This window comes from Corylus avellana, chromosome ca1 (genome assembly GCF_901000735.1).
Source record: "Corylus avellana chromosome ca1, CavTom2PMs-1.0".
In the NCBI taxonomy this organism is placed as follows: Eukaryota; Viridiplantae; Streptophyta; class Magnoliopsida; order Fagales; family Betulaceae; genus Corylus; species Corylus avellana.
The window spans coordinates 43,709,296-43,725,051 of record NC_081541.1 but is presented as its reverse complement, the minus strand read 5'-3'; the positions used below and the strand labels follow the sequence as shown (position 1 = coordinate 43,725,051).

Here is a 15,756-nt window from a genome sequence, read left to right as displayed (position 1 = left end):
TAACATGAGAATTAATACTGTTTTTGAAGGCACTCATTTCATGTCGTTTTTCATCACAATGCACTTCATGTGAATAACACCTACAAGTGAAATTGATGTCGAAGGAATTAGAGCTGATTTTGAATCCTCAGCAGCACAAATGAATGTTGATGCCACGGCAACTGGCAACACCAGATGAACATCAAAAGCAAAGCTCCGACACCGATGTTGCTCAAGAGGCAGGTCAGTTAGAAGTTGATGCTGAGGTTGAGGCAGGAGTTATAGATGGAAAGACTGATGCAGAAGTTGATTTATAGCTGATGGAGGTTCTTGGTTGCACATAAGAGAATGCTAGTCAAGTGTTAAATGTCTAATTTAGAAGCTAGTGAGTATTGTATTTTTCTGACACTACAAAAATGGCTGGGCACATTGAGTAATCTATGCCCCTAACATTGTTTTGCATCTAATGCAAGTATTCCCAGCCAGGAGACGATTTTAGTACCAAGCGGTTCTTTTGGAATTCCGCTCAGTCTCAGGGCTAAATGGCAGCCTCAATCCGAGCGCAATGTATCTGGAAACTTGGTATCATGCATGGGTTTTGGACAAAAAGCAACTTGAAAATATTTGATTTCAGCCCCTGTAGTGAGAGACATTCATCTTCAGGAGTTAAATCATTTCAGACAAGCCTCTCACTTTCTTCTGGCAAAATTTTCAAGTAGCTCAATCGAGCAAAGCTCACCAAAACTGGCTTGAGCTTTGACTTGATGTTTTACGCTATATGAAACTAGGATTGCAATTTCACACGTCAAACGAGCGTTTTCAAACATAGTAGCTAAAAATGTCACTTGTGAGAGTGCGTATCAAAAAATGATTATAAAAAAAATGACGGTTGAAATTCAAGCTGCAGCAAAGGAGCGCATTTCAATTTGTATAATTTTAAGTTAAATCCACGATTTTAACTACAATTTCAAAAATCATATTTTAATTAACCATAATCATTCGGTTGGATACACATATCAAAATGCCACTAGGACATTAACAAAGATCAAAAGAGTTTCAACAGCATAACGAAATCACGTCTGGTCGTGCTAAATCCCAAGCTCCAATGGAGCACATACCCTGGTGGTTCAGTCCCAGGATCTTTTGTTACATTGTATGTATAAGACTACAAAGAAGATAAAAGATAGAACAGTTAAATTGGCAGAGAGGATGGTAGAAAAATATAGATCTCAAAACCCTACTCTGTCAGATATAATGGCTGTGGAGCCCTTTCATGAAATTTGTCATGCTTTCTGCAATAAAAACATCAATTTATACAAGCAATGAGAAAACGGAAAATGTAAGAATCCAAAATTAGTGAGAGCACATAATTGATTCAATCTTACCTGCTGCATTGGAAGGTACAATTTAAACTCTGGTGGAAGCTCCTCCTCTGAGTACAGGCGGTCAGAGAAATATATCCTCCTCAGACGGCAGTTCGCATGAACCTGAACGCGCAATGTCTCAACATAGTTGGTCCCATAAGCTCTCCTGGTAAGATCAGCTAGATTTAGTTGAATTTGATTCCAGCCCTCATCCATCCTCAGTGGCATGGTGCAGATATATGGTTTCACTCGAGTGACAGCCTACAAAAATAAAAGAAAAAATAGTCAGTTTCAACACCTACCTTGTAGAATTCTAGTGTCACATATACTTACTTTATTACAGAGGAAAACTCTGCATCACAAAGCCACAGTGTTGCAATTAGCAATCACTGTCAAATTATTTAACACTACATTGAAAAAAATCTGCACATCCTCTTTATCAATAATGTCTAAGCTTCCTATATGATAGGTGTCAGACACTGATATGGAGGACATTTTGTCATTGGATCACAGGTGACATAACTTCAGAACACCATCCAAAATAATCTTATTAAAATTCTTTCTGCACTATGTGGGCGAATGCACTAATCCCAGTAGGAAATCTCCAACTAATAGAAAAACAAAAATGGTTTAGCTACATGATAATCCACACATCAATCTTATCATTCCTCACTCAACTGTCTAATGACAAATCTAACATGCATAGCCTGTCCAACGGTCCAACCTCAAGCTAAAGCTTGACATTTCAGGTATCACCAAATAAATTTAAAAACCGAGTGTAACAGAGAATTATGTAGTTTAGAGAAGATAAGAGAACCATAGAACTTAGAGATGAAGAAACAAAATATTACATTGCCAATTCCATGACCCTCTCAAATAATCCACAGGCCTCCGGGTTTAAACTAAAGTATCTTATATGAATTGAAGTCGAACTTTTACAAAAGTTCTCAACATGACCAGCAAAATCAATTCATAGTGCGAAAAAAAACCACATTTTCTACATCTAGATCTCAGATTACTGATCACTTGTCTTCTTTAGTATACTATTCAGCCAACAAAACATTTACTGGTAATAGTTCTCAAGCTATTTCTTAAGAACTATCAAAAATGAAAGTGGTCACTCTTACCAGAATATTCTCCAAAAAGACATTCATACAAGTACACACAAAGAAAGAAAAGGGGAAGGGTTGGGCTATTTCAAGAATCGTTTGAACAGAAAAAACATGGGCAAACTTACACACTTGAAAATTAGAAGCTCGGAAACGCCGCCTGACATTCTTATCGTCCAGGACTTGAATCTCAAATGTAAAATATTTCTTTAGATTCTTCACAATCACGACCAAAAATGGTAGTTTTATACCAAGTGTTGCAGATGGGTCAGCCGGGCAAGTAATGTATGTGGACTGAATATTTGATCCAACTATTTCAAGGACGTTGGATTGTATGTCTTCATCCTGTGGTCGCTTTACATGGCCATTGACAACTGCAAAAAGTGTGACACGAATGGTACAATTTTATAATATTAAACTTGAAAAAGAGGGCCAAGCTGCAGATGACAAGTGTTCCAAGGACTCAAAAAAAGGACCTCCCAAACAGAGAACTTCATAGAAAACATAAAACTCGAATACCACATCAAACTCATTAAGATACACAAGAAATTTTCAAGGAAACAATAATGCAGAGCAATCTCCAAACAGATACAATGATGTATTCGGATTGATACAAGGAAATTTATCAAGCAAAGCTACATCTTTTTTGAATAAAAGACCAACATATCATAGATCAAACCAAATGTTTCTCAAACAATACAAGGTCATGGATGCAGCTGGGATAACCATCCAACCACAACTGATCTGAATCTAATGAAAAAGCATGCTTAGCTAGACAATGAGCAGCATTGTTTGCACTACGATTTACATGAAGCAAAGCTACATCTTATACCATACTGTTTGCTAGCAACTTGCAACCCGTAAAAAAGCTCTAAATATAATACACCAGCACCTAGAAAACCCACTCACCTTCCTTATCCCATATCTGCAAAGGTTTGCTCCTATAATATCAAACAAAGGCAGTGCTTCAGTATGAAAATTGTAGTGTGAATTCAAATAAATAAATAATAAAACAACATACCCAAGGCTGTATAAGATGGACAAAAATCCAGACTGGAAAGTGTTCTTGAACATTTTCAGCCCTCTTAAACTTGAGCTGCATGAAATCAGAACCAAATAAAACTTCATATACACATCACAAATACTAATTTAAGAATTTCATTGAATGAAATACAGCACATATTTTCTTCTGCGATGTTGCTCAATAAAAAACTGAGCAATAAAATAATGACAGAATGGGTTCAATTACACAAACGTGTAAAAATTCCAAAGTTTGCAGGGAATGAGAAGAAATAAAACGTAAACAAAACAAAAATTAAAAAATAAAAATCCAGCGACCCAGAAGTTCCTAACAAATGTCTTAACAAAATAAAATCATCCAAACTTACTCAGCACCCAAAAAAAAAAAAAAGTGAGTGAATTGTTGTTGTTCCAATTGGATTACATTAAATACCATAATTTCAAAACTGAAGGCGAAAATTTTGAGCTTTTGAAAAGATAGTTGAAAGTTGTAGAAAAATTTATTTTAGAGAGAGACAGAACTTGTTTACTCAGACCCAAGTTTTCATCAATCCATCAAAGGAAACCCTAGTTGCTATATGCAAACAGTTGATATGCAAGGCATAAGATAACATGCAAAAAAGCGAAAGAAGAAAAAGAAATAAAAAATAATGATAATATAGCTGTTAAGTGGGATCTCATACCAGCTAGTTTGTTTCTCGGTAAAAGATTTCCCGGAAAAAGGGTGTCGCGGGAAAAAGAAAAAGGGCAGTTGGGGTTCTGCTTGTGGCGGACTTCGCCGGAGTCTCAGAAAAAAACAGGATTTGAAAGGGCATCTGCGCTTTAACTTTTCTTGGGTCATCATGGGTTGGGCTTCCCTGGCTTTTGGGCCCAGTGAAATTAATGAGCGGTTAATTTTGGTAAGGATTAGATTCCCTATAATTCTCAACTCAACAATGATGGGCTTGGAAAATTGCCTGAGCAACCTACTTGGACTGTTGACCTCCTATTTGGGCAAGAGACTCTCTCTCTCATAGTCCTTACCCAACCCAATGATCAGAGTCGGGCGGGTAATAAGAGGATTCTCCAATTGTAAGAGATCCTGATCCGTTTGATAATCTGATTCATTGCAGTATCTTTCCTAATGATTTGAAAAGTGTTTTGATATATATATATATATTAAAATCAGTATAATCCTGTTCTCCTAAATGTAATGTAAGAGACTGAAAGAGACTCTCGGGTGGCACAACTACCCTTATACTATTAGGAGTGATTGTAGAAACCTCTCGATGCTCAATAGGCGGCCACAACCACTCTCGTGTTACTGGGTGGAGGTGGTTGGCCACCCCTAAAATAATTTTTTTTTTAATATTAAAATAAAATAAAAGTGTCAGGTAAATCATTTGATTCATTTTATAAGAGAATACCTTTTTTTCAAAAAAAAAAAAAAAAAAAAAGAATTGTCATTCGTTATGCCTAAAAACAATAAACAAATCAAACAAGAAGAAATAACTATTAAAAAAAAAAAAAACTATTTGTATTTCTGTCTGCTAATTTGCTAAACGTGGCGTCTATGTTATTGGAATACGAATAGTAAAATGCGTATGTGGCATACATCCATCTAATGTGATGTGGGTCCACATGTGTTACAAATCTTGTGGCTATCTTCTTCTAGTACTCTGTACAGCTGTACTTGTCTGGTGACTCCTCTTATCTTTAAAACTCATATTAGCCAAGTACCACCTTTTTGTCTCTCCCCACTGTTTGCCCTTCTCATCTGCCCGGCTAACTTCGCCGTCCTACACTCCCAAATTTCACCCACGTGTCTACCAGGGGTTTACGTGTATGGAGCCGATAATCGACACGTAAATGCAGTAGAAAGCTCTAGGTGTCACCTCGAAATGACCAAAATAACCGCGTGGCTTGCACAGGTGGTGGACCAATTAAATGTAAATCCAGGGTATTTTAGGGCATAAAAGTTATACGATGCAAGCCGACATGGTCTCGGCACAATATGCCAAAATCCAAATGATCCTGATTTCAATCAAGTGGGACCCGATACTGCCACGTGGGCCAATGATAGTACAGTTTTAGATGGGGGGTTCTCAGCCACTACTCTCATCCTTACTCCTCAGCCACAAACCACATCTACTAGTCTCTCTCTCTTCATTTGACTCATTTCTGTATTAAAAATATAAACTTGGCCTCCAAAATTCAGCCGCCTCTGTTTTTATTTTTTCAGCTGAAAGCACTGTTAAGCTCGTACACCAAGAAAAACCCATCACAGATTCACTCATTTCTCTCAGTTATCTTCATCTGGGTTGTGTTCTTTCTCTGAATCAGGAACTGGGCGTTACCCAATTTCTCAAAACAAGCTTCAAAAGGTGTGTGCTGTTCATCAACTTCTTTGTAGGTTGCTGTAATATTTATGTTCATGTGCATGATTGTATATATGATTCTTGTTACCTTGTACCATGATACTGTGTTTGGCAGAATTTTGATCCTTTTCAGAGTCTGATTTTGTTGGAATTCTTCCTCTTAAATTATTTGATGATGCAGCGCTTGCTGTGCTATAATTTTTGTTAGTTAAACTAAGGTCTGTTTGATAGCTGAGAAAGGGTAGGGAAAGAGAAGAAATTAAGCTTCCAGATTTAGAATTACCATCTGATAATAGATTATTTTTTATCCTTCACTCAACTGACCGGAATACAAATGCTTGGCCTAGGAGAGGTAAGCTATTCAATTTGTGGTTTGGAAAATAATGGAACTCAAAGCATAAAATATAGTATTTTTCTTCTTGATTTCCTTGAATATTAAGATTTCTTACCGATGGCTACTTCATGTAGCTCTTCTTTTTCTATCTGGTTCTAGAAATAGGTTTAAACTCCGTTCTTTAGTCTCATTTTCTAGGGTTCTCCTCGTTAGTAGTTGTTTAAGTGTTGCCTGATTTTAGTTGGGTTACCAATTGAGAGTCTGCTTGAGCACCTTTAATACATGGTTTCTTAGGTTTTGTATATTTTGTTCCTATTCAAGAACAAAAAATCGTTTTCTTTTCTGTAATGGCAACTAATTGAGAATATGATACATTTCTGATTGCTATGGCTATTTAATCTTATGCTAAACAAATTTAAAAATCATGTGTTAAAGGTATCACAAAACAAATTTAAAAACCGAGTGTAACAGAGAATTATGTAGTTTAGAGATGATAAGAGGACCATAGAACTTCGAGATGAAGAGATTATAGCCACCCTTGCACTACCATGATACTGTTTTTGGCAGAATTTTGATCCTTTTCAGAGTCTGATTTTGTTGGAATTCTTTTTCTTAATTTATTTGATGATGCAGTGCTATAATTTTTTTTTAGTTAAACTAAGGTTTGTTTGATAGCTGAGAAAGGGTAGGGAAAGAGAAGAAATCAAGCTTCCATATTTAGAATTACCATCTGATAATAGATTATTTTTTAGCACCCTTAATACATGGTTTCTCAAGTATTGTATTTTCTGTTCTTATGCATGAACAAAAAATCGTTTTCTTTTCTGTAATGGCAACTAATTGGGAATATTTGAGAATATGATACATTTCTGATTGCTATGGCTATTTAATCTTATGCTCCTTTCCCATTTTTCTTATTATTATTTTTTAAATCTCAGATCATATCTCATGGATTGGTATTTTGGGAGTGGAATCGATGAGCTTGTGGTCCCCAAATATCAAGAATTATCGGATAGGCTTCCATCACCAGATAGCTGGTCAAAATGGGGGATAAGTGAATCCGACGGTTTCAGGTCATCTAACAAATGCTTTTTCATGGATGCAAATTTGGCTCAACAACAACTCAACCATAATGGTAAACGCATGCATAATGAAGTTGAGTATGATGCTTTCCATGATAAAGAGCATTCCTGTGGTTCGAGCGTATGTGAGGGATTGTCAGAGGAGTCTTTTCACCAGAGAGCAGTTTCCCGTGATCGGCCAGACTGCCAGCTCAATGACTTAGCAGGATTTGAACATCTGAATGACATTTTCTTGTACAAGCGTAACTTCTGGGATTACCTTGATTTATTTCATTTAGAAATTGATGTAATTTCTCACCTGATTTAACTTGACACAATATTCAATGGCATTTTAGGAAGCTCAATGGCAATTGATTGTGCTTATTTCTTATACTGCACAGATCAATTAGAATTTGGACCATTTCAAACCATGACATCATCAATATGATCATTTATATTTGAAAAACTGGAATTCCTACCATCGGTTGTGGCAAGGGCTCCAGTACTCTTTAATGGTCTGACTTTGAAAGATACATTTATATGTCACGTACGTACCATTTGCCATGCAATAGAGCCATTCAATGTCCATGAGATGTCCAAAGCCCTGCACTTTTGGTGTATTTAAATGATGTATTCTTCTTGTTTTAGGACTTAACCTCTTCTGGTCTTCCCTTAATGCAGGAGTTCCTTACTTGAAGATCTGCCAGAGGCAGAATCTCTAGATGGGTCATTTTACTTTTCTCCTGAATCCCAATGTGGCATGATGCCAATTGACAATCTAGATTCACAGAGTATGTGGAATGATGTAAACAATACTACAAGAAACTCAAAGTATCTCAAAAGACATGCCTTGTCTCCATTAGTGGAGTGGGATAATGGAGATTTGACTGCTGTGCAGTTTATTCCATGCAACTTGGAGCAAATTGATCACCCACCAATAAAGGTTAGATTTTTCCATCTGCTGTGTGGAGTGCTAATTTAATTGTTAACGTTTGTGGTACAAAATCTGGACCAGCATGCGTAGTTGAATCATTGGAACTATCTAGTGGTCTGGTTCCAGGCATGGACTGCTGGTCTCTAGACAAGCCTTATTAATGAAAGATTTTTATGCATTTGTAATTTGAACATCAATATCTGAATGTACTTCATAGATAGCATTAGTTCTGCTTCTGGCATTGCTCAGGTATTGGTTTACTGTTCTTGTTTCATGCATGCATTGGCGGGTTTATTCTTATCTTATGTTGATTCTTTTCCCTTTTTGATATTCTGAGAGTTTACATTAGCATCTTGCCCTTTGGTTCAAGATCTTGTTTTTCAGGGTGTTATTTGCATGAAAATGAATCTTATACATTTAATGATCAAATGTTTTGTTATATCGATTACCGTTTTAAAAACTTTAACCTACTTTACTGCAAATTGATGAGAAGGTTAAAGAACATCTTCAAAATTTTAGTTACTTTTCTCTTTTTCAAATACCAGTAACCAATTTGATATCTCATTGTAGAAGCTCAATACCATCACTTAAGATTGTGGAAGTCAGTTAGACATTATAAAATCCCAACGAAACTAGTTGATCCAACTACCTTGGGTTGGCTAAGTTAATTTAGTGACTGTAGGGAACATAAATCTGATTTCTATTTTGGAGGTTTAGTTTGCATTCATCATGCTTTTTGGAGCACTTTTTGATGGTGAAGGCTCATTAGCATATATGCTTCCAACATCAATTCAGACAGTGTTGTGCTTTTCTCCTAATATTGTTATGACGGCACCCTTTCAAGAAACTGGTATCCATGTAGGATGCACTTTCAAATACTGGGATTGATGATGCTCTATTGTTTAAAGTTCTATTCAAAAGTCCATATTTTCATAGGAACAAAATTGAGCTTTAAGTTCTCCTTGCCTCTTGGTTGGATTCTTCTTTGGGTTGACGATTCTTCATTTCAGTCCTTAAATTTGTGAAACTTCAAATTTCCTTATATTTATTTTACTTTTCATTTATTCGAAAATGAGTGCTTGTTCTTAGATTTGCTCTAAGGTGGAATTTCTTAATGTGACACAAATGTTAAAATAGTTGATAGGCATTAAGCTACACTGTATTCTATATTTCAGCAGAAATATTTGACATGAACTTGAAATGAGTCTACCGGGTTTTGTATAATCAGGGTGATGTGCTAGGTTCCTTTTATAGAGCATGTGGCAATATACTTGCAGAAAGCTAAATGCTGTCTGAGTATTTCTGCTAGGAAATGATATTCTAGAATTACCTGTTCTCTCCACTATTACCCTTTTTACTTTTACTGCAAAAGTCGATTTTTTTAATACTTCACACAAGGTTAGGCAATGACCTTAATTTTCTTTAAGGGGCACTTTGGAGAAGACACGGTCTCTTCTGAGCAGATTAGCACAAATGGAGATTTGGGTCAGGAAACATCAGCTGAAGAATCTGTATTGCAAGAGCTTGAAATGGTGATGACACAGGTGAACCAAAAACTCAAAACAGTTTTTTAGATGCATTTGTATGGGAAATATCATTATTGCTTATCTAAGTTCCTCCCTTTTGACTGTTCTGTAGTTAACAGAGAAAACCCGGATTTGCTTTCGGGATGCCTTGTACCGCCTTGCTAAGAACTCAAAACAACACCTCCTGGCAACACACAATGAAGATGGATATCTTGCAATGGAAAAGGCCCCTCCATGGACAGCTCCTGATACAACAATGAGGTACACTATAAATTCACTAGTTCTTTATTATTATGTTGAAGTTGTTCAAGAATTTCCATTTGAGCTATTCAGTTCATTCATGTTCCAACAATCAAATTACAAACCAGAGGCATCATCTGTGGCAATAGGACTAATCCCCACTTAAGTTTGTGTTTTAGATTTTTTATTTTTTTCCCTACTTCCACATTGGTTAAAATTAACCACATTGTTAGGACAATTTCTGTGTTTGTGTATCATTGCAATGCTAGATACATTAACACGTGGTTGTTACGCCCCATTTCCTGCTACGACTCTCCATCCAATTTATATGAAATATGTGTGTCCTTGTCCTGGTTGCATTTGCGGTTGACCGCTCTTGATAACAACATAAATTTCGTATTCAGGTCTGAAAGTAAGAAAGCAATGGAATCAGAGACAAATGTTGTTGACCGAGCCGTTGCAAACCTCATGTTCAATGAAATTGACTTTAGTGGAAGAGAATTTTCCAATGCAGCATCAATAAACTCCAATGAAGAAGTTAGTGGAGACACGCGACCACCAGTAAAATCCAAGCCAAAAGTTGTCAAATCTACTGGACAACTGAACTTCAGCTTGAATGAACCCAAAATCCAACAAGTCTCACACCAAACAATTTTACCAGATGATGCTGAAGTTCCAACCCTTGCTCAAAGAGATCCGTAGGCAAAAAGTTTCTCAAGGAACACTATAGAGAACACTGAAAATAAATAAAAACTACTACTAAAGATGTGCTGCAGAGAGGAGGATATCTTTCGTACTGGAGTTTGGTTCTATGACATAGTAGGTGAAGGTGATCTTCCCTGAAGATTGTCATGAAGACAAGGATCCATGAAACCAGAGCTTTATCTACCAAAAGAGCATGAAACAATTTTCTGAAATGCCTTTTGCTATTTGCATGTATATACCCCTTCTATTTATTTCACAAGCTGGTAGTTAGTATGCAAGCTAGTTAAACTGACTCGATACATTATAGGTCTTATTGTATAGGTCTTTTCTTCCTTTATATTTACTTGGCAAGAAAAGAAAATCTTCGGGTTTTGTTGATGTTATCCCACGTTACTGAGGAAGGAGTAAGGATATATATTGTTTATGAAATGGTTATGCTACTTTGGAAGTTGGAGTACTACTTTTGAATTAGCTGAAAACTTGGACAGGTGTTAATTTGGATGGTTTATTAATCGAGTAATGCTAGAAATTATATTTTTATATTACAACTATTGTACAATGGTGACATGGCAATCTTAATTAATAATTGAATCGGTCCTTGTCTATTGGGGTTAGAATTCTTTTGAATTGTAACTCTAAGAGGTTGACTCAAGTGATAAAGGTCTTAGTTTTAGTGGCATTTTCATAAGGTATAATATTCGAATTCCATTGGGTGTTCATAATTCTTTGGGGCAAGTCTGTCAGCAAAGTTATAGTATTACCTGATCTGTCTGGAAAGAGCATTTTGCACGGGTTTGAGGTTTACACGACAATGATAGGTATACGAAATAGACCTGCCATGGAGGGGTTTAGAAAAAAAAAAAAAAAAAAATTATAGAATTATTTTGAATTGCTTGAATAATAATATTCTTGTAAACATCCTCTTTTGTGTGATATTGGACAAAATTGCATAAAAAAAATTTCTGGATTGAAAGTAAGTTATTGTATCTTATTTGAGTTGCTATGTTTCTGGCCTTTGTTTCATAAGAGAAAAAAGGGAACACAACCTATACCTTGCTCTATTGGTCCGCATTTTGATTAGGATCAAGTTTTCTTCTGAACGGAGTACAAATAAATTTTTTCAACCTAGTCTATTACGGGTTACATTTTAAGTAAAATAGATAAGAGTTTATTTCACTGCCAAGATTTTGTTTTAGTAGCAACTACTAAGCTACTTTATAACACCCTTGGCATACTTAACCAGCAGTGTACATGATAACTGCTACATAAAAAATAAATATATTTTTTATTTTATTTTTTACACGTTACATCATTATATACCATTCCCAACAAATCGGAATATTTATATCTTAGAATAATCTTTAAAATGAAAAAATATATATAAAAAGAGGGAAAATGAAAAGTCTCCGCCGGCAGCATCATGACCCCACTGGTTGACGCTAGCTTGCAGTTTGAGGCTGGTTTAGTGCCTATCCACAAAAACCTCCGCCGGCGGCACAATGACATGTACACCTTCGAAGATGCACCCTATATATATATATGACGTTGACTAGATCAAATAGTAAACAATTGGATTATATTCATCTACTTGTATGACGTTGACTTGATTAAATAAACAATTGGATTCTTGTCAATTGTATCACGCTCGGTATGTTTATCTTATCTAGGGCGGCTAGTCAGAACCGTTCAAATCAACCTTAATTTTTCCAACTCCGGAATATTGCAGAAGAACATGACAATATTTTAAGATACTTTTTGGAGCGAGAAGAAGTTACTTTACAACGATTGGATTTCCTGTTATTGGGTTGCATAATTACTGTATCCACCTGTGTTTGGATAAGTGAATTTTGCATATCTTGACCTGTTCGGACAGACGAGTCCAATTGTCAAGTTGCCAGATTGAAATGACTAAATGAGCCATGTCACCCAATACTATATATGCAAGGCTAAAACAAAGCTTCAAGTGGGCTTTAAACCTGAAAGTCTAGAAGATATTAGATATACAAGGTAATAATATGAAACAGCTAAAACTAATAACATCCCTTTCATTTACCTATATTTAGGTAATTAAGGTAACTACACTAAAGCCTAACCATAAGTCAGTATTAAAACAAGAAATATATTAATATTTCTCCACCCTAATAAAAAACCACCAAGACCATGAACCTACGTGCATCCCACAACTACTTCCTCTTCATATATACCATACACCACATATCTCATCGTAGACCAGCCTCTATAGGAACCATATGGTGGTGCCACAACAGCCAGAATCGTCACCACGGTCACGGCCACCGCCATCGCCTCAACCGGAAGCGTCTCCACAGACTCCTGCTCGGCGGCCGCCAATCTCCCTCCAACCTTCACATAAACACAATCCATCGAAATCCAGCCGGCTCCTCCGTCGGTTTCGATCTGTGTTCCAGTCCTTCCCAATAGTAAACATCCCGTCTTGCAAAATCCCCATCTCGCTCCACGGCAGCCGCCTCCATGACGGCCACATCCACGGAGGGAAACGAATGACGGGCACGCTTTTTGGGTTCCGGAAGGCCCGGGTGAACCTTGCCATCCAAGAAACCCCCAGATCTCTACCTATTCTCCTCCTTGAGCTTGCAATTCCGACAGGGAAACTTCTACAAGACATGGGAATGGGACTTGTCAGGATTGCTCTGGAATGTGAGAAGCATCCCAGCGACAAGACCAAGATCATCGACGAGCCTATATGGTCCTTGTATTGCAACGGCAGAAAATCAGGGTACGCTGTGAAGAGGGAACCTACGGATGATGATTTGAGTGTCATGCAAATGCTGCATGCAGTGTCAATGGGTGCAGGCGTGCTTCCTAGTGATGTAACGTCGGATGATCATCAGGGTCACGGGGGTGAGTTGATGTACATGCGAGCGCATTTCGAGCGGGTTGTTGGATCTAAGGACTCTGAGACGTACTACATGATGAACCCCGATGGCAACAGCGGGCCGGAACTAAGCATCTTTTTCGTTAGGATTTGACATGAAGAATTTGTCCAACCCAATTTCTAAAAATGTCATGTGTTCTTTAAACGCACGTGAGAAGTACGCTTTTTTTTTTTTTGAGTAATACCACTAAAAAACAATACGAGAAGCACATGTTATTAACGTGAGCTAGGGATACATGGCATTTTATAGAAATTGTATTGTCGAAAATTTGAGTTGTAGGAAATTTCTGTCCTAACTAGGGTAGGTCTATGCATGGCCATGGATGCTTGCAAATTAACCAGCCCTTACTTTGTACAATGTTGAAGCTGGTTGTTGTGTTAGGGGCCAAGCAGGCAGGATGTTACTTCTCTAATTGAAAGATGCCCCAGTTGGCATATATGATTTTAGCAATTCTGAAAAATGAATAATAATAAAAGATGTCTTTTATGAATTATATATCTACCTGGATGATCACTTATTTCGTGTCCCAATGGTAAAGAGTTACTTTTGGGGTACGAAATGTGTGCTTTTACTATTTAAATGGTGGATTAGAACCTTCTTTTGAATAATTTAAATTAGAAAAATGCTACACGAATTTCATCTTTTACACTTTTAATTGTTTGCTTTTTAATGTGGCAATAGAAAAATAGTAAGCAGGTGAGATTAAAAATTGTTGTAGAAAACTGATGTGGCAACTGTTACATTAGGGAATAAGTACTTGAGAGTGTAAAAGAACGAGTTCGTGTAGCATTTCTTTAATTTGAATGATTCTAAAAAGGGTTTCAGTCCGCTATTTAAATAGTAAGAACATTCATTTTATAGCTCAATCGCTTGGGACCACGGCTAATGAAGTGGAGATCACTAGTTCCAATTTCTTTTCCCCTCTTGTACGAACATGTCAAAAAAAAAAAAAAATTAAATAAAAAATTAAATGTAAATAGGCACCCAACGATGGTTGGTGCCCCCAAGGGTTCTCCTTTGTTTTATAATGAAAGTAAACAAGTATTATTTTAATGCGACGTGGTACCAAAATACATTGCAAAATTGCCCAAAAATTTAATGGAATGACCCATTTCGAATTTGCATAAGGCTTATGGCATTGAAAACAAAACAAAACTTGAGTAATTATTTAAATTGATGCTTTGACTCAAAGATTTATCTTAGATTTTTCCAAAAGAAATTGGAGTGGTTCGGCTACCCCTATCTTCATATTTTGTTTGTTTATTTTACTAGATTAATAGTTATGAATGACAAATATGAGTTTTCAATGGTCAAAGCGAGTATTTTCAAACGAATTTGGTCAAATTGGTCACATGGAACTTAAATGTTTAGAGAGCCATCCGAAGCATATATTTAGCGGTTGAACAACCACCCTCAAGCATTGTTTTGTTTTGAGGAAGGCTTGGCCACTCTTGAATTACTAGGAATAAGAATTATAAGGTGGTAAATCGACCACCCTCAAATACATGGAGGAGGAGATTTCAAGCCATTCCTAAAGTACATGAGAGTAGATCAGCTACATTCTAAACATATGAGGGGTGAATGAGCCACCTAGAATCACATGGATGGGATGGGTGGTTCAACTACTCTAAATCACTTGGGTGACTCCCCCTCCCTTCACCTTTTGTGGCTTTATATATATATATATATATATGTTAATTTTTAACTTTTTTAACTCAAAGGGTATTTCGAGTAAATATAGTTTCAAAATTTAAGATATTTTCGTCATTTCATGTCCTTTTAACAATTTTGACTAATAACATGCGTATTTTTTTTTTTCCAATGCGATGCGTGAATAAGTGATAATTTAAGAAGAAAAAAGAAAAGAAAAGTAATTAACCATTAAATTTAACGAATTTTTACTACTCACATAAATTACTACTTGAGAAATTAAAATAAAGTTACCTTCGGTATTAAAGTAATCTTATAAATCACACAACTATTTTACCACTATTTTATTAGAAATGATGAAAATTATTTTTTTAACTATTTTTTAATTATTTTCGAATAGTGAACCGATGAATCTATCATTAAATTTATGTAAAATTTACGTGAATCTACAAATTAAATGATAAATGTATAAGATTTGCAAATAGACTGATTTAATGGTAAATTGGCATTACAATTTCAGCATAATATAATATAACATAACATAATATTGTGATATAAAGCA

General features: G+C 36.2%; 3 protein-coding genes across 3 annotated transcripts; 2 read left to right on the top strand and 1 right to left on the bottom strand.

Annotated features, from left to right (window-relative positions):
* Positions 1-1,014: 1,014 nt before the first annotated feature.
* On the bottom strand, positions 1,015-4,264 carry LOC132187428 (uncharacterized). Its single transcript, XM_059601741.1, has 6 exons — positions 4,156-4,264; positions 3,474-3,548; positions 3,362-3,393; positions 2,585-2,826; positions 1,365-1,604; positions 1,015-1,271 (listed from the first exon to the last, which is right to left on the bottom strand). Exons 2-6 carry the CDS (start codon positions 3,524-3,526, stop codon positions 1,263-1,265), a joined length of 576 nt encoding a protein of 191 aa, XP_059457724.1. The 5' UTR covers positions 3,527-3,548; positions 4,156-4,264; the 3' UTR covers positions 1,015-1,262.
* Positions 4,265-5,640: 1,376 nt separating this feature from the next.
* On the top strand, positions 5,641-11,089 carry LOC132182794 (protein LNK3-like). The gene is made up of 6 exons (XM_059596142.1): positions 5,641-5,835; positions 7,102-7,479; positions 7,906-8,167; positions 9,586-9,702; positions 9,797-9,945; positions 10,329-11,089. The coding sequence occupies exons 2-6, from the start codon at positions 7,112-7,114 to the stop codon at positions 10,624-10,626; spliced, it is 1,194 nt and encodes a 397-aa protein (XP_059452125.1). The 5' UTR covers positions 5,641-5,835; positions 7,102-7,111; the 3' UTR covers positions 10,627-11,089.
* A 1,789-nt stretch (positions 11,090-12,878) lies between these two features.
* On the top strand, positions 12,879-13,637 carry LOC132172794 (protein MIZU-KUSSEI 1). The gene has a single exon (XM_059584367.1). The coding sequence runs from the start codon at positions 12,879-12,881 to the stop codon at positions 13,635-13,637; it is 759 nt and encodes a 252-aa protein (XP_059440350.1).
* The last annotated feature ends 2,119 nt before the right edge of the window (positions 13,638-15,756 follow it).